This window comes from Patella vulgata, chromosome 4 (genome assembly GCF_932274485.2).
Source record: "Patella vulgata chromosome 4, xgPatVulg1.2, whole genome shotgun sequence".
NCBI lineage: Eukaryota > Metazoa > Mollusca > Gastropoda > Patellidae > Patella > Patella vulgata.
The window spans coordinates 69,056,267-69,076,458 of NC_065882.2; the positions used below are offsets into that span (position 1 = coordinate 69,056,267).

Genomic DNA, 20,192 nt, shown 5'->3' on the forward strand with positions numbered 1-20,192 from the left:
CAGATACATGGCCTACCGATGGGGAGCCCCCTATCTCCACTACTAACCGAAGTTTATATGACCTCCCTGGAAGAAAAAGCTCTACAGTCCTCACCAATAACTCCTATATGCTATTATAGAAAGGTCGACGATACGTTTGTAATGCTGAAAGAAGAAGATGACCCTAACTGCCTTCTACAACACCTAAACAACCAGCACCCTAGAATCAAATTTACGATGGAGAAAGAAAACTGTGGAACCATCCCCTTCCTAGATGTCCTTGTGAATAGAAATGGCGGTACCATCCAAACAAGTGTATATCGGAAGCCCACACACACCGATCAATACATACATTATCAATCTAACCATCCCATCAAAGTCAAAGCAGCTATCATTTCAACCCTCACCCACAGAGCCAAGAAAATCTGCAATCCTGAACTCCTCAATAAAGAACTAGAACATATAAAACATACATTCTGCAACCTCAACCAATATCCTGAACAGTTAGTCAAGAAAGTCATCAACACCGCTACCAGCAATGAACCTAAACTAGCTAAGACTAAACAAGATTCACAAATTCGCATCTCTATACCATTCCACAACAAGCTATCCTACCAAATCCGGAGGCTCCTTAAGCCAGCGGGAATAGACACCAGCTTCTACACTGGTTCTACAATAAAAGATATCCTCAGCGCAAATGGTAAATGCCGACCAACAATACCTCTGCAACCAAAGGGAAGTGTTTACCAGATTACCTGCTCCTGCAAGAAATTTTACATAGGTGAAAGTAAGCGTCCATTAGATATCCGTCTCAAAGAGCACCAGTCTAAAGGCACCACCAATGAATCAGCTGTATCAGAACACCTGAAAAACAACCCCCGCCACAGAGTGAACTGGTCAGCTGTAAATACCCTTAATATCAACATCAATCAAAAGAAAACTAGAAAATTAATGGAGGGAGTACAAATAAAGAGACATCAACCAGAACTTAACAGAGACAGTGGTTTATATATCCCCAGAGCCTATGATGAATTAATTAAAACAGACTAAATTAATAATTAACATAGACTTTACTTTCACATAAATTCTTAGTATCTTTTACTCAGTTTAGCAGTTTAGTTTAATGTATTGTTACATTATATGCAGCACATAATTATTATAGTACTTATAATTTATAAAAACAAACAATAAGATATTCATTAATTTTTTCTGTAACCTATAAACACATAAATATTAGCATACAGTTTCACGGTTAGTATTATAATTACTAGAGTTAATAAAATGGCCTCGCCTTTTATCTATTGTTATGGTAATTAAAATACATCAAGGCAATAACCTTATATTAATAAGTGGTTTCTACCTAGTGTACATTACAATTAAATGCTTTTGTCAATCTATATGGTTTCATTATAAGAACAAGGGTCACTGTTTTCCTAATTATGTTTTCATTGAATGTTGTGATTGTACATAGTATATATATCTCATTCCTTCTATCTGTATCAGTATTGTGCTTGAAAACGACAAGAGAATCATTGTTGAAACGTAGCTTTAATAGAAATATAGTAATTGTTATCCATATAACTTTGTGTTTATTTTTTACCCCTTTAACCTTTCATTATATTGCAGGGTCATCACATCCGTAGGTGATAGGACTAAACAAAGGCTCCCTGACTGAGAATACCTATACAACGGTATGTCAAAGTTACTATTAAAATAACTGTCTTAACCTTCAGTAACACTATCTAGTAGATCAGTTACATAGTTAAACCACAGGATAATATTGTAACATTCATATAAACACGCTGATCTATGTGCTATGACACTACAACATAATTTAACATTCTCAGGTGTGTGGCGGGCCAATCCAATGGTTGTTACAATAACATAATTTGTTTAATTTACAAATTTTACAGTTTTATAAACAACGTTTCTGTATTTATTGCACTGAAAACAACATAACATAATTATGGCCAAACCTATTTTCTTTGAGATGATCCAATTTGATGCAAATAAATAAAAATGTCCGTTTAATTTTAAATAATTCTAAATTATTAACGAAATTGCACCTACGTTTATGGGTTTATATTATATATATTTATTTTCGTATATCTATCATTAATTGATACAAATTAAAGAGTTGTTTTTATATAAACTGATAAAGCTGGTTGTCGTATCTTATATTAGAGTATATGAATAAAATACTCTTTAAGCCAAATCTGATTTGTAATGTAATGTTCCGTGGAACACAGTTTGTGTTAATTGTACAACCATATTTTATAGTGTATACTATAATGTTAGAAAGTAGGTATATTGCAGAAAGATACAACTGTTGCCATTTAAACAACTGTGCCATTTGCCCTCTAGAGATCGGCAATAGTCTTTGATTAACACACACGGGATCAAATATAACAAAACATCTTCTGGCATAGCTACAAATTATATAGAACTTTCAGGTTGGTTTAGCATACATATGACAAGATAGGGAATTACCGCCCTCATTTAAAATACTAAACTAAACCGAACTAAACTATAATTGACATTATAAATTTAATCAGCTAAAATATAATTGATATTCCAATAGAGATTAATAATATAATCAGATAAAATATAATTGATACCAATGGAGATTAATAATTTGAGTTGGGATGTCACTGCCAGAATAACGTCTAAAGCGAATATGTGGGAAGATCAGTTAAAGATGCATTATTCAAAAGCTAAATCTGCCCAATGCAGCTTTTTCGTTTGGCCTCAGAAGAAAGTAATTTGAAATTTTCAAAATATCCCCTTTTCATTATTATTTGTTAACTCTAATAGCGAGAATAGCCAGTCCTTTTTTTAAAATCTTACATAATGCATCTTTAATGAAATGGGTAACAAAAGTCCATATAGGATCATGGGAAAGTCGCTTAAAGTGTAAAAAAAGTTACAAATTCAATTCCTGTTTCTCTTACCGGCTACAGTGATGTAGTTCCAAGATTACGGAGAAATGTAAGTGGTGACCCCACAGTTCTGATATTTGAAACGCGTTTTGTGTTTGTCATCGTTATCAAATTTAAGATGGTGGCCCCAAAGAATAATAACAACAGGCAAAACTGGTAACATCTTCCAGCATCCTGTTATGATGTAATTTTACTTATTTCATCATCTGGACTCAATGTGCTTTATGTCATCAGTAAGAATGTCGGTGAAAACCGAATGTTGGTTTTTCTTACCGAAATAGTATTGGATTTGGTGAAAGAAATTCGACGTATCTTCTCACTATGTTTTCTCAGGATGGAGTAATAGGTTGATAAATACACCACAGACACAATAAGCCGCCATGCTGCTTCAGAACCTGTAGAAAGTTCATAGGGTTGAAAAGAAGATAAACCGTTAGACATGCAAGTGCGTCTGGATGTAAAATACAATTGTAGACTGAAACAAACTAGCATAAATGTTAAGTTTATAAACAAGACCACCTACTACTTCTTGTCACAAGTTATATAAATATTAGATTACACATGTAGGTAAAAATATCGTATACACCCATTTACCTGAATTATTATAAACGTAATCACCAAATCATTCAACAGCGTTTTACCTGTTTCAGATTCCGAACCAACATGTAACAAGCTCTGACACATTTCACAGGACCTTATTTGAGATTCGGCACAAAACATTTTGAGTTTCCGCCAGGTTTGTTTTAAAACATAACTGCATCTTTAATTTGTCAAAATCAAAATTTGAACAGAAATGCGTTAAATTTGCTTCTTTTATAGATTGCTATAGAGTCTTGGACTGTTTTAATAATTTTAGTACCTTAGTTTTCTTTAAATGAATATTATGGTGTATGTAATCATTTCGGCTATTTTCTAAAATAAATGCATATTTCACATACAACATCCTTTGACCCATGTGTCTCACTTAGCCAAAGCATTTAAACGCTAAATAATTTTACAGTCGGGTGAACAGATCTAGCTCCAATGACTATTAAGAACATTGAACTGACTAAAGGATGCATGTTAAACGGTGAGGAGAAGACACAGTACGCTCCTCTCCTAATCAATTTCCCTATAGCGAAGTGTCCGCAAATAAGGAGGACAACCATGACACATTTCCATGAAGGAATATCCACCACATCCACGTATAAGAATGGTGGGTATATTATAAACTATTGGGTAAGATGGATAAAACATATTTTTGATAATATAGATTAATAAGGCTTACTGTGAACAAAATCCTATAAAACGTGTTATAAGCTCACGCTTTATTGTTAATACCAATATAAATATAACACCTATCTTCTTAATCTTCTTAGGTTTAATCTAACCAGAAGGTGTTTTCTGAAAGCTTATTAACAAATATTGTGTGCAAAAAAAAAGCCTTTTGCTCCAAGGCAAAAACTTTTCCTTTCTTAAAATACCTTTAAAGATTTCTCAAGCCATTAGTCTAATGCTCAAGTCTTCTAAAATACATCTATTTTTATTGCAATAGTGTGCACATATCATTATCAGTCTTCGGTAATATAAGTTCCCATGGTTTATCTCAGACCACCAACCAGCCATTGTTTTTATCGTTGTATCGTATCCATCTTCACGTATTAAAGTATTAAATGCAGTTATTCCGTCTGTCAGAGGGAGAATGACTAGAAGCATTACCACTTCATAAAATAAATATCTGACATTATCTCAATCAGTAGGTGATTATACAGTATAACATACAAACATTTCATCTCCAAAAATCTGGCTTAAACTTACTATTGAGCTTGAAGACGTGCACAAGATAGACACGGTGAACAGATTACATGGGCAAGAAAATGGAGCAACAGCACGAGAACAAGTCCATTATCAATAGCTATAGATTGTCTCCAAATACTTAATCGTATCCGACTCGCGAACGACACCCCTACCCTTGTGATTGATTACCTCTACCCTTGTGATTAATACTAACTATCTCTAAATAGTAAGATTTCAATATCTTCATGTATTTATAATATCAAAAATTTAACTAAGCTGGATGGGGGTACCTGATAAAACGCCTCTGTGTGTTTCGAAGTTCACCTATCTAACAGATTTGGTTAACGTTGCCCACACCAGGGAAACATGTAGACGTACTCTTTCACCAGATAAGACACACTGGAGGTTGGAGACAGTGAACAGGTAGATCTAATAACTGTCTACGGTTATTCTTCTGACTGTAATAGCATTAGCTATTCTTAATAAACAAACATCCCATCTTTGTTACGATTCACCTGTATACTAGTTTCTATAACATTCCAACAAGCAGCATTTAATAACAAGAAAAGAAATTAATCTCTTATATACACATTTACTTATATTTTTTCCAGGTAAGTATTTAAGTTAGCTCAATGTAATGTGCGTGTTTCATAAATATAAAAGTGTGCTTTCTATGTCCAGGGGGACGATCGGCCTTTCATCAATCGTTCGAGATCTCGTGTTTCGATTTAAATTCAGCTCGTTAAAACGAGTCAAACATCTTTGATTGAGCTAAAATCGCGTCTGTTTGTTGAATGTTGGATCGAAATAAAGCTTTTTGTTGTTGGTATAGTTCTTAATATACAATGTATATATTAAATAACCGACAGCGCAGGGTTATCAAAGATGAAAGGTCAGCATAAAATATCTTAAACCCGAAACCCAGCCACAAACTACCTGTATTCAGTTTCACTACAGATCTACTGAAGAAGTCGTGTGGAAGAATCGGGTGTACAATTTATGTATAGAAACTTTGGTATGTTTAGGGTTTATTGTTAGAGTATATTAAGAAGATGGTTTGTAAAGTAAGACATGTAGATTTTTTTAACATGTTTCTATGTAAACGTAGACATGTTTATTGCATGCTTCAACAAATTACCTAAGTTGATCAATTTACACGTTACAAATAAGCGCATACCATAGTATATAAATGTTTTTGCACTTGAGTTATACGATATAAGGGCGATGCTATAGATAAGATCTGAAGGTTTGTGTTTATATATCAATGAAAATAAAATACAGACAAAATATACACATTTATAAAATCGTAAACATTAGCACGTTACATTCTTATTACAAAAAAAGCATTTTTAAAATGATACTTCGTCAGAAAAATAAGACGTTAAACAACATTTCATTGATTATATAGATACTACTCAGCGCTTTTTAATAACTTAACTCAAAAGAAATGAAATGAAATGGGGTTTAACGTCCTACTGTTCTGCTCCTATACTGGACCAATGAAGACGGACATACGCAATACAGTGTGCTATGAGGGAAATTTTGCCCGGGCAGCGGCACTATCGCCTACTCTTATATCGAATTCCAACTGCCAAGGGTCCTTTTACGTGCATTCCAATGTATACACGGGACCTCGGTTTTTCGTCTCATCCGAAGGACTAGACAGCTGTCCTGGTCAGGTCCTCCGTCCTGAATCACTGACAAGGGGGAACCAGCCGGAAAATCTGAATGAATAACTCAAAAGATTCCATGAGTGAAATACAGACAGCGACATCAACTTTTTGGGACTATACCTATAATACCATTTTTATATTTTGACTTAAAGTTTTTAGAAACTCACTTTCGGACACCTATTATGTGACACGGCATGCATTTGATATATAAAAAATGCCAGGTTAGTAACATACTGTAAAGCAATCCTAATTTGGTTGGGATACAAACATTTTAAAATTGTATATTTCGCTCGAAAACCAGAAAGCAGCTAACAAAACTTCCACTCTACTTTCGTTTTTGAGCCGACCTGCTGACATTATAATTTGTCAAAGTCAAATAGACTCCAATCACGGAGAAAGCGTCGACCACAGATCGCAGATAACGATAAACGTTATTGACGTAAGGAAGCCCCTTGTCGTTTCTTGTGGCGACACTGGGGTATCTTAGGAAATGATTTTTAAAAGGGTTGATAATACCGGATACACACTTCCCAATGCTATCTCAATATTGAGATAAATAAACTATTAAAACACTAGTGTATTGCATATATGTATCTCAGATCTGACATTCATAAATAAAATAGATTGTTTATTAATGAATTGGAAATTGGAATGGTAATCGGAGAACAGGGATTAACGAAAGTTGAAGCACATTCGGGAAGTTTATAGAAGCATCTTGTATGAACTCTAAAGATGGCTGTATATCTTGGGTAACAGACTTCATTAATAGGACTAATTATATGAGCACACTGTTATAAAACCATTTCAGATCAATTTAAGCCGTTGGTTAATGTTGCTTTCTCGTTTTATATATTGGCAGAAAGAAACAAAGTTATGGCGTAATCCGTTCTTTACATCTTATTCTCGAGTTGGAACTCATTCAAAAGAATCACAATTTGATATCATTGTAGTTCATCGACGTCTGAAAAACTAAAACGCACTGTAACAAACGGGTTTATCCAAAACAAATAGGAAATGGCAAGTTCTTCTATTTCATTAATCCGCTTTATCGTCTACTACTTGTAACCTGCTCATTACTTGTTTAAAGTAGAGGATATTTGATCTGTTTAGTTTGTGTTTTTAACCAGGTTCCAAGATGTCCATCTTGACATCACAATATTGGTTTTCAACATCAAAGGCAGGTTCGACTGTCAGTCATACTGTGAAGTTATTATTTGCTTTAACGATTTAAAGTACTCCCCTTGTTCAGCAACTTGCTAATTGTTCATTGCGAGATCCCCACTGCCTCACGTCGCACGATAGGTATAACTCGCTTTGTCTTCGAGCGAGATTTTATGCAATGCTGCAGATTATCTACAGAGGTTTGTCCTCTTATGTCACATAGGTGGTTCAATGACCGGTGAATGATCTTTCAATTCTATTAGCTTGACACTTGCTTTAACGACAATCCTGCCAGAATCTTAACTTATATAAATCAAACTCTAATCAATAACATCTTCTTGTTGGTAAAACCTTATTGATGTGTATTAAGTAATAGGACATAAGCACAAATAGACGAATTCATTAAACTATATGATTCAGCCGGAAAGGTGCATACCCGACGACATCGCATGAATTTTATCAATTACCGACGTTATTTGTACAAGTTAGAATTTGGACAGCCCTGGCAAGAAAAACGGATCTAGTTATTCAGACGGGACGCATAATCAAGGCGCAACCACTTGCACATACGCGTGGATGTAAAGGTCCCTTGCCAGACAGAGAAATTATTTATCTTGCATGTCTGTGTTATTTAGCAACCGTAACAGCATCTCAGTAGGCTGTGCACCCAATCATAAATATTGTTGTTTTAAAGTGTCAAAGATACGAGCGTCTTAGATTTGGGAGGATACCATGCTGTCACCCGAATTTGAAAGTAACACCATCGTTACTTCGATCGCACCACTGATCAAAATGTAATGATTATTGTCGTACAGAATTTTAGACACCGGGATAAAAATAGATATTTGTGGCGTTTGTAAGTTTGCTTTGAAAGTAAGATCGAATTTTATTTATCTGGTTTAATGGCCGTTACTTAACGGTAGCGAATCACGTTAATAACTGATTTCCTATCGTTCATTCATGCATTAAAGATGAAATTAAGATTTGATTTAGAACCACCAGACACGATATTAGCCACATATATGTATATAATTGTATATTTAGACACTTTGTGACCACGTAGACTGTGACATTGGAATATGATCATGCATAACATATCTATTTAATATGTTCTATTGTAGTTTAAGATATATATTGTGCAAAATAAATTTGAAAGCCCCCGATCAAAGTGCTGATAATCGATTCTTAATGAAATATAATGAATTTCTATATAATCGATATTCTATACCTTGAGAGCAATCGCCAAGAACCAAAATCGGTTGGTGAAAAAAAAGTGAATCGGAAAAGGCTGAACTGCCTACACAGGAAAGTGTTTTAGAGCAGTGGCTATCCATATTTTAGGCAAAACCTTTCCTAGATAACTGATGTACCCTCCCCAAATTCTCTCCAGCAAATCACTAAAATTTGTTTCATAAATTAGTCCTACAAAGAGTAACTATTGTTCCTCAAACCATTCACTGGTTTCCCCAATATTTAGACGAGTATTTAAATTCTAAGTTTCTAAGATATAGTACGGATTAGATGAAGTATTTCTGTCCTTTTTATCCCTTTCCATCTACTCTTAAAGATTTTAATTGCTTGTCATGGACATCCTATAATCTATATTGCTACATCGCTCACAAGTCGTTGAAGCCTTTGAAAGTCTCCGTTAAACTCTTTATTAATGACGTGGATAAATACAATACATTTACTAATCTTATCTATAATGATAGGTAGATATTCTTAGTACCTTAAATAAAGAATGACACCTGGTGAGTGGATCCAGCATTGTATTGATGACTCGTTGTTTATCTTTGAAGGTGTGAGGCTAAATAAAGCTGCGGTCATTTAATCTTCAATAGCGGACTCACAACATCAATAACGTGAACGATCAGGCTTACCATCTGCGAGTTTATACTCAAGTCGCCCCCAAGCCCCGATTAAACCCAATCTGTACCTTTGCTTGAAGGCGTCAGCTCAATATTGGAACAAAGAGCACGTTGACCAGCAAGTTACGGGTGTGATTAGCCATCACTATATTACCTTGAAAAGCGTTAGTTTTAAATACGTTTATCTGCCTTAAGGACACTTGCTTACACTTGCGAACAAAGAGGACAGCCCACGCAATTAGTTGATACTCACGTTGTGTACAGCGTTTAGTGACTCCCAAAAATGTGAAACCAAGAAAAACTCTCACGTTAAGCCCTTTTAAATTATGAATTAATTCTATTTTCTACCTCATTAATACGATAAAAAAGAATACTTTCTATAAAATTTAGAAGCTTATTTTTTGCTTTAAAAAAGAAGTTTTTTTCCACGACTGTATAAACTGTGATGCTTAAAGGGAACACCGTCTGCTCCCGAAAGTTTGTATCAGACCATTTGGTGGCTAATATATGTGGATGTATATGATATATGAAGTTAAATAGAAATATATACAATTCAGTCCATATATCCATCTAGTTATTTATCGACAAAGGATACAAAAAACATTCAGTTTATGGTTATGATGCGAAAAGGCGAGCCACAATTATTAGCTGAAAATATACCTTGCGTAAAATGATCGCTATCACTGGATACAATAAAAACATTGAAATGATATTTACTTTAATAATACAGACACCTGTGTTGTTATAATATATATTTTTTTAATACATATGATAGATACCTTGTGGCTTACACCAATGTTCATTGACTGTGTTTTGGAATGTTTCTGCACATGGTACGTGTACATGTAATATGTTTTCACGAAACAGATTTTAATATTTTGCAGGGACATCGGTGAGAGGTTTTTTTTTGTATTGCTTATTTCGTAACTTGTGTAACTTGGTCGGGTAGGGTTATTGTCCATATAAATTGGGCTAATCTTTTATTTCTGGATTTCTTGCAGTTTCCAATACATAATCGATTTCTTATGGATAACCAGAAAGCTGCCGAATAAATGAAATGAAATGTGGTTTAACATCCTATTGTTCTGCTCCGAACTGGGTTAATGAAGACGGGCATACGCCACGCAGTATGCTATGAGGGAAATTTTGCTGTGACAGCGGCGCTACGACCTACTCTTATTTCGAATTTCATCTGTCAAGGGTTCATTTCAGTGCCCGCCAATGTGTACACGGGACCTCGGTTTTTCGCCCCATCCGAACATCTATACGTTGTCCCTTGCCAGGCCCTCCGTCCTACATCACTGACAAGGAAGCAACACACCGTAAAATCCCGGTGAACTTTCTCAGCCAACACAGGGATCGAACACGAGACCCCCAGGTTAGCGAGCCAATGTCTTACTCACTGAGCCATCGCGGCTCCCACTGCCGAATAAAAGTTCTTATAGAGAGGATGGGGTTTACGCTATTTTCGCGATATCCTGATGACCAGATTGCAAAAATCTGATACAAAACCACAAGAACATCGTTTACGCAGTCATTTACCTAACCAAAATAACACTAAGAACCGGTTTAAAAATAAGAGGGAATGTTATCAGCGTTGAAATACGAGTTCACCTTGGAAATAAATAAAATATAATCTTCGGCGGTCATCAGTAAAAAACGAGAAAATTGAGAAGACCGGATAATTTGTCTCTATTTCTGTAACACAAATTGGAATCTATCAGTCGTCGATTTACAAATTACAAAAATTCTAAATACAGATGATGAATGAGTTTTTGTTTAGATTTCCAGGGTTAAAGCATATCATTTCGTCATTGTGGAGACTCGGAATTTGTGCATAACTTCCGGTGTGTTGGTCACCTACACTGACGTTTCACGTTCGATATCCTAATAAGGAATACCCTCCATGCAATCATACGAGTCAATTTATTTTAAATATCTCAGTGGTTGCAAATACAAAGGGGAAAATGCCGCCCAAACAATGTTGCCCAGCCTTCAATATTGTCTTTACTATTTGATCGGATTATCTGGGTGATAAGATAGCTAACATGTAAGGTAATTGCTTTTATAACATCTCTCAGAAATTAAAGGGGCATTATTGAAGATTATATAAATAAGTGACAGTTCTCACTATTAAAGTTAAAAACTAGATAATATGCCGAAAATTGCAGGCAAATTGCTCCACTCTGAACCGAGTTATAACCGATTGAATTGTATGCCTAGCCTCGATCATCATTACTAAAGTCGGTACGATAAAAAACATAGCCCCGATTAACCAGTTTTGGATTTAATCATCAATGAGCGTTAACAGCAGATCGGATTAAAATCCAGTGAAAATTCGACACCACATAAGATGGCATCGAGAGTTGATTAATGCCTTTTCATGTTAATAAATGTCTAATTAATAGTTTATATAACATTTCAGGCCTTAAGAAAGACCTGCACTCGGGCATAATGTATGTTTAAAATCTATGCTCTCAGAAAATAGAATGTATACTCTCAGGAAGTAGAATATACTCTCAGAAAACACCATCGTATATATAATCAGTGTAGGTTTAAAGGGTTTAGAAGAGAACAGTAGTTGGGATTTAAAGACACCTACGTCAGTTATATACACACTACACTGTAAGATTATACTATATCGTTAAGATAAGTCGCATTGTTGAAGGTGATATAATACTATTGAAAGTTGTCTTAAAGCCAGGAGGATATCTACCTTCGTATCTATATACTCTTATACAATTTCTCTTCGAATCAATTTCCATTTTCGCTTCGGTATTGATTTTATCTCTTAAATAACTTGCCTTAATCGATCATAATGTTCTGGAAAAGGCTACACGATTTTCTCATATTCTAAAACAGATAACATGTCGAATGTACATGCCATGTTTTGAAAAATAATCCAAGGTATAATTTGGGTATGAACAGTAAAATTAATATTTTCTCCTCTCAAAGCAATTGTATATGAAAATCAACCATGAATAACGTAGATTTTTTTTAATGTATCAGCTAAACAAATAAATCAAATTGCGGTGCATTTAGAAAATGTGTTATTTAAATACATACATTTTATCTAATCACAGAGTAAGATAGTTATCTAGTAATAATAGAAAAAAAATGAATGTCTAGATTTGATAGGAAAATCGAGTTCAGATAATACATGATATGATGTAATTTTATGATAAAAAATAATTTGCGTGTTTTTATAATAATAGTTATTGTAGTCTGGTTTGGATGTAAGGTCGTGTATCTTCATCAGATTCCACCCTGGAAGTGTAAATAAGCTGGTTTATGCGTCCCAGCTTTATCAAAACATACGTGGGTTTCTAAAATGGCGACATTTATTGAAGTGTCATTGATTGTATAGGTTTTTTTCCATAAGGTAAGGTAAGTTAAACAAATAAAGTAATTATATGTTTTTCAGTCGGTTTGGTCACGCTACTCTCACCAGGAGTTGTTCAAATTTGAAACCATCGACAGATTTATGCCATTTTAGACACTCTACCCTGCAAGATATTTTCAAAATAATGCTCTTAGTTATATTTGTCTGAGATATCACTGTTGTGGGAGCAGACGTTAAACGATCGAGGTACTATTTTATTCTTAGTGCGAAGATCTTTGTTATCCTATCCGTAGTACTAGATGCATTCTTTATTTTTGATACAAAAACTCGGATGTTTTTTTTTTAAAAAACGAAATAATATCTCTTTCATTTATTGCCTCCGCAAATTTAATAGGCGACCACAAAGACGCTTTAAATCGTTGGATTTATTCAACATCATGCCTGGGTTTTAATCAAAGTAATTAAGACAATTAGCAGAACGTAAAGTCTCTTGGCTGACTACATAATTAAAACCTTAGACTAATATTTTCTAAACATGAGTCTAAAACTGTTGTGTTTAAACACTTTACATGGGTCATATGCTTCATATTCGGCCAGATTTCAGTATCTGTTGTTTGCTTTGTTATTGTATTTTGTTTTTTAAAGAGGAATTAAATGAGCTTTAATGTTCCACGAGCATCCTATTTTTGCCTTTCTAAGCTAACAAAGGTATATTCCATAAAGCTAACAGGGACCACATTGGATTCCCCGCCTTCCCTATGGTTATCTTACGACCCATTCTAACAAATCTGCGGGTTATCTGAAATTTCTGTGTTGTTCGGGAAAAATAAAGTAGAAAAAATATTTTTGATAAATAATGACATTCATTACCGAGATCAAGGCTGACATAACATTTACAATATATCTGTATGCGATCTTGATTATGTCTATGTATAAATAAACTAATATATAATAGCGTGATTTATAACGGAGTTTAAAAGATTAGTCTACTAACATTCACCGAGAGTTGAAAAAATTATCGTAGAATAATTTATAGACGTCATTATAATGGGAATACCGTTATATATGGTGATCTTATCACCCCAAACATAAAATTACTTTTATATGTGAAGAACCAACGGGAAGTTGAATAAAGACATTTTTACGATATAAAGAAAGGCAACCCCTAGTGGTTTATGTTTCTATCATGTTGTTGACCGCTTGTTAATATGTTAAGTTCCGTGGTTTATAATATTTATATTTCAATATTATTGCACAATCTATTAGCGTTATACACCTCGGTTATTTACCTTCCTATACTTAGCGCGGCCATTTATATGACCATATCGGCCAATGGTGTGAAGTGTTCAATAAAACTTAATCCCAGCAAAGTTAGCGCAAAAATAACTCTTTAGTACGACACAAAGCTTTGTTACCTAGTATGTCCCTTATAATGTAAAGGCTAAAGCCACTAGAAAAATACAGCAAACGTGAAGTCTTTTGTTAAGTAGACCGTCCCATGTATTGAAGTAACCAACGAATCATACCCAGCGAAGAAATAGCTCAACACCTTTTAGTTAATTCAATAGTCTTCGCTCGTTCGGCTAAAAGAGGCTTCGGGGCTATTTGTCGGCTCAATGCAGATAGCATGGGCCAAATACCTTACACATGCTCTATACTGCGCCTTTGACGATTTCTTTATCAGGGATATTTGGTGGTTAAAGTGTTATTCATTTGGGACGGGAAAATACTCCATACCTGCGTTTAATTTAAGGTAAGTCTTTTAATCATTTATGAGTAGTTACGCAGCTTTCCCTCATGACGTGATTGATATTTGTAAACGTTGTAGCATTGGGTTGAAAACGTGTTAGAGATTTAAGATCAATGGACGATATTTTCTCTGGCAATTATTAGCTTGTGATTCCATTTTAACCATCGATTTATATTACACATTCGGTTGTGTACGTTATGCACCGTGTGTGTGTGTGCTTGTGTGTGTAGCGTAGTTTCACAGCCAGTTCTTCATTTTTCAATGAATTTGAGATAAGACTGCATGAGTGACATAATGCAATGGATTGATATAGTAATCTACTACATCATACAAACTTCGGGGGTAAGTTGCTTATGTAATTCGTATATTTCGAGAAATTATTGCCTTGATGACAAGAGGTTCATAATCGCCAAAATGCATCATTATTTTTTTCACTTAACGTAATAAACTTGGAAGATATTAGAGCATATATGAATTGCTTAACGAATACGTTTTACATCAGTTTCTGGGTTGTGTTTTCACAATTACGATTCTTATTCTTGAATCGTGAATTTCAACATTTCTAAACAATGTAACTGTCATTTATAGGAAATAAGGCGTGTTGAATATTTTCGGTTTTAAAATTGAAATATGCCTAGATATGTTTGAACGAGTAATAAAGCTTATTTATCCACACTTTAATCCATAAGCAATATTAGTATATTTTTGTGAATACTGTAGCTTACATAAAGGTTGTTTGGTAATCCGATGGATTTTTATTCTTTGTGTTCCATAAGAAGAACGTAAACATGCTCAACAAAGAACAATCTGGATGCATGTTTATATAAATGGTCGGCTAACACAACCAAAAATCTGAATGCAATAACCTCAGTATAAAACATGCATAATTTTACGATTATGATAGTATTTGATACCATAAATCTGATACTATAATGAGCAAATCAATTAACAAAATCTAGAATCAATGTAATAATGATTTTAGTCCCTCTGTTAACACAATAACTTGTCGACTTTACAGTTGGGTTACTGCATTATACTCATTACGTTCCCACAAGACTTGCCTCACAAACGTCACAATGACACGAAATTGAAAATAAACAGTTCCAAAATTACTCTTTATAATAAATGTCGGCGAAGATTGGTTCATACAGACTGGCTATATACAGAATGTATGACATTATAAATAAATCATTTGATTGAGTTAATAATAAAACATAATTGGAAAATTAAACGTTTAAGTTAATTTTTTTTTATTAATTCAATAATGTTTTAATAAAGTTAAGGAAAATAATTAATTCTTGATGTTCCAATGTGTTACACGGAAATTTGAAACATATGATATACGTAATTAGAGCTTCCAATAAAATAATTAGGCTATTTAATAATATTATTATAATATGCGATAAGCATAATTTGAAAAATACGTCGTTTTAGCATATTTTGCCAGAACACGTGTTCGTTGGCTTAGCTTCGCAGTGTGTGAAATGGTGAAATTAGAAACGCGTATTTGTAAAGATTTTTATTATAATGTCAACAACAGAATCTCAATCATATTAGCGCCAATTATACTTGTGTTTGCTTGAAGTATCAGCTTCTTCTTCGGCTTAAGGATCAACGGGGGCAGTGTGAAAGGATTATACCGTATACTAGGGACATCATTATTCTAAAACCATTGTTTAGCAGGGAATTATGAAGCTAAATGACATTCGAGTACGGATAGGGATATTCTTAGTTGTTGCCCCTTCTGTCCGGATCTCAAGATATGATAGAATGTTGGAAGTTTACGTGCTTTAGAGACCTACTTACGACTAACCTTCCATACTCCCATTTTCTATTAAGTCATTCAGGGTGAAAAGTTGTAATTTAACTGTATTGATGCACGCTATCTTACTTTCCAGTTAACTATGATCTGAAGGGCAAAGAAACTTATCACGGATATATCACTGACAGAGAAGTCACCATCTTGGACATGGCATCTCGGAATATTATACGTGTGTTCCTTTTGATATTTGTGCCCGTGTACGGGAGTTTGTTACTGGATAAGCGGGATATTACAGTTAATGTTGGACGTTCAGTGTTTTTAGAACGTCCGGATTTAGTATTTGTGAAAGGTGGACGTGACGAAGAATGCCGAGTGGAAGTAGTAAATACGGACCCTATGACACAAAGAGTTGGAAAATTAGAACCTACGGTAAGTCAGTTTTAATTGTTATATATGGGCCCGCCGAGTCGAGCAGTAAGAGTACTGGGCTCTCGACCAGAATGTACCGGGTTTTAAACTGATTTTTCAAGCCCGGTTTACACATGTCAATGATAGCTTTGATGAGACTAACAAGGAGGATGTTACCTAGTCGTTCGGATGGGACAAAAACCCGAGGTCCGCCCGTGTGCACATTAGAGTGCACGTAAAATAATCCTTGACAGTTGGAATTCTTTGAAGAGTAGGCGGAAACATCGCTATCCGGGTCATAGTTCACCGGAGCATTGTATTGCCGAGTCGTTAAGCACCATTCCTTCCCTATCCTATGTTTTCCCTTTGATACTGGTACAATCAAATGCTACATCGCAATAATACCTAACCTATTTGATTATCGAATGACTGACGTTTGGACAGTGAATAATAAATGCGTATGTTTTATGTTCTATGTCAGTTTCAAGTTTATCACGAAGCTTTCAGTAATCATCACCTCATATAATATTTAATCTTACATCGCTTTTCTCGAGGTGACCAAATCGCAATACTACTCCTTCTTTGTAATTAATTTCGATCTTGAAGTTTTTCATATCGAAATCGTTAAGGCATGTTCATCAGATTCCAGTCTTTCGTAATCCAGGTTTCCCATTTACAGCCATAATCGTCAGAGCTAGTAGGTCTATGTTTAGTACAGATTCTATTTCAACTCAAATATAGGTAAATCGACCAGTTTGTATCACTTGCCTGTCAATGTACATAAATGACAGTGATGTACAGCTCCCCTTTCGGTCCAATTCGAATTCCATTAAATAGATGTCAATATTTTTCAATGCTGTTAAAGTAATTATGTTGTAATTCTAAGCGAAAGAAACGATGTTTACGAGTCCTTAAATAATGGCGCATATTGACAGTGATGTTTAAAACAGTAGGGGTTGTAGCACATTCACTTTTCTTATTATTATACGTAAACTTTGCAAAATACATGTAGCCTTCTAAATCTTTATTCACTATTTTACAGATAGACATTCCAGCTATGTAAAATATATAAATAAAGAATGTGGCAATATGAATCTTGTAAAGGCCTCCTATGGAGGCAAATATACTTTTCAAATAGCTTCAACATAATATAATAAAATTCTATGTTGAAATTAGAAGACATAATTGAACTGTAAATTTCCCTGTTATGGTAATTTTCAACATTTTATTTTCTTGCAGTGTTTAGCACTACTTTCGACTTTCAGTAATGACCAGATTAGCAACAATCTTCCATATTGTCTGTACAATGTCGTCATGTCACGTGGAAAACTTGAAAATATGTGCTTTGTTCTAGAATACTATTCTGAGATAGTTAATGAAAGAAACCCCATTAGAAAACTAACTCAAGCGAAATGATGTCATTGCATCAAGAATAAAGAAAATAGTTTTTGGTTGTGAATAGGAACCCAAGACAAAGACGACGCAAATTTCCGGTTAATCGATTAATTTCGATATAGACCATCAATTTTGTTCACAAGACTAGAGATAGGAGATTTTGACATAATATAAAATGTAAATAATTGAGAAGGGGTTGGGTTAAACTTATTAGTGATAATGATTATCTTAACTTTACAATTTATAGGTCGCATGTGTCTCAACTAAAGGACAACACTGACAATCGAATGTATGAAATTTTATAAAGGGTTAAAGTCAGAGAATATCAAAATTATGCACGCTAAATTGTACTCAAATTCATTATTTAACATTTAATTAAGAAAACAATATCTAAAAATCCAGAGTAGATAAGCTCCCGACATGAATTCAGCCGGATTAAAAAGAGGACCATCAAAAGATTTTAGCGAAACTCATAGGTGGCGCTGGCTTCTGTTGACCATATTCTATATATCGTCTGCAGTGGGATGCCGAATGTTGACACATTTTTAAATCTTTGAAAATACTGAATCGAATTGAACCATGAATCATTTTTGACCCAGTATTCCTTTAGAGACCCAAATTTCAGTAGTTTGCAAGGATTCAGACGGGGAAGCTCAGGGATTTTAACATATGGATTGGAAGGTATTTTTTCTTTCAATAAAAACTCTGTACCGATGTTGTTGCATTCAACTCAAATTGGTCCAAGACAAAACCCTAAATTGCAACAAATGTTTCACCCAATATCATGGATGCATGATCATCGAAGTCATATAGTCTCTTGAAATAGGATTGCACTTATCCAATGTATTTAATGATGTATATGAATTTAAAGGTTTACACATCGTTCTAATTGCATGGCGACTGCAATAAACACGTATAAGCTCAAACCACTATACCCACCATACACAAGTGACAAACACTAAAATCGATCTTGAAGTGAAGGAAAATTTCAAATAATAGAAGAGTATTTATGCAAAGTCTTAGATCTAGTTTAATCTGGTAAAAAGATTAGAATTTGAAAAGGGTCGATGAAAGGTGATCGGTTTTCTATTCAATGTAAGAACCTAGGATTTCAAGCGGTGGTTATTTTATACATATTGGATATGTAAAGAATCGAATATCAAACAAGTATAGGTGTAAAGTATTATAAATATAAAAGATCTATTGGTTTTATATATCATATAGTTCGTATATATTTGATTGACACACAATTGGTGACTTAAACCATAGTACTGTGTTTTTTACTTCAAGCGAGAAAGATGAACGACTGCTGTCGTTTACATCTTTTGCAGCTTGATCCAAGCAGATTATATTTTAAAAAAAAACGAAAAGGACAATAGATTATTGTATTTTGGTGAAAATTCGAGATATTGGGGTGACTTAGTGCATGTTACGTAAATAACAATTAAGGTTACTTGCTTAACATTTGTTCACGTTAATAACGGCTGGGGAACTTAGTAATCGTTTGTTATGATTGTAAATTATGATAAGAATATATTAATTCAAGCTTAAATGCACGTAATGTAGCGTAAAAAAATCGATTAAAATCATACAAAATAATCGTTCCAAGTGGTGATTGATATCGTTGGAGATAAATTATTGAGGAATTAATCGTTTCATCTAAAAGACGAGTTTGATTGAAAAGTTAGTGATTGTGTTAGGTCGATTAATAGTTTATGAGACAACTGATTGACTATATATAGAACCGGAGATCACTACATGTATTTATATACCATACGAAACTTATGCTGTTTGTCTACAATTAGCTCCGCTCGAGATCAGACACGAAGCTAGTTGACCGACATTTTATGTCCCATTTCGACAATTTCGAAAACACTTAAGTATACATCGAAAGTTTTGAGAAGTATTTATTTCGCTTCCATTTCCATGTAATGAAATTGAAAATGTTTATTCAGCGTTTGTGTCCGCGTATTTGATCAGTAATACTATTTTTTCAATATGTCGGCCCTTCTCAAAGTAGATAGATCTCGGTGTGCAGAATGAATTTATGAATTTATACAGCCATTCAGTTAGCTCCCAAATGCCCAAAGTATAAAATGGTGGACGGTTCAAAACACCACCCCTAATATTTACTACTT

The 20,192-nt window shown here is 34.3% G+C and overlaps 1 protein-coding gene across 1 annotated transcript in view; it reads left to right on the forward strand.

The window, feature by feature from the left end:
• The first annotated feature begins 14,128 nt into the window (after nt 1-14,128).
• LOC126817473 (FRAS1-related extracellular matrix protein 1) overlaps nt 14,129-20,192 on the forward strand; it is a 57,392-nt gene continuing 51,328 nt past the window's right edge. The window contains exons 1-2 of the mRNA XM_050544470.2: nt 14,129-14,492; nt 16,388-16,680. Coding sequence (XP_050400427.2) covers nt 16,459-16,680 — 222 coding nt within the window. The 5' untranslated portion in view covers nt 14,129-14,492; nt 16,388-16,458. The remainder of the gene's footprint in view (nt 14,493-16,387; nt 16,681-20,192) is intronic.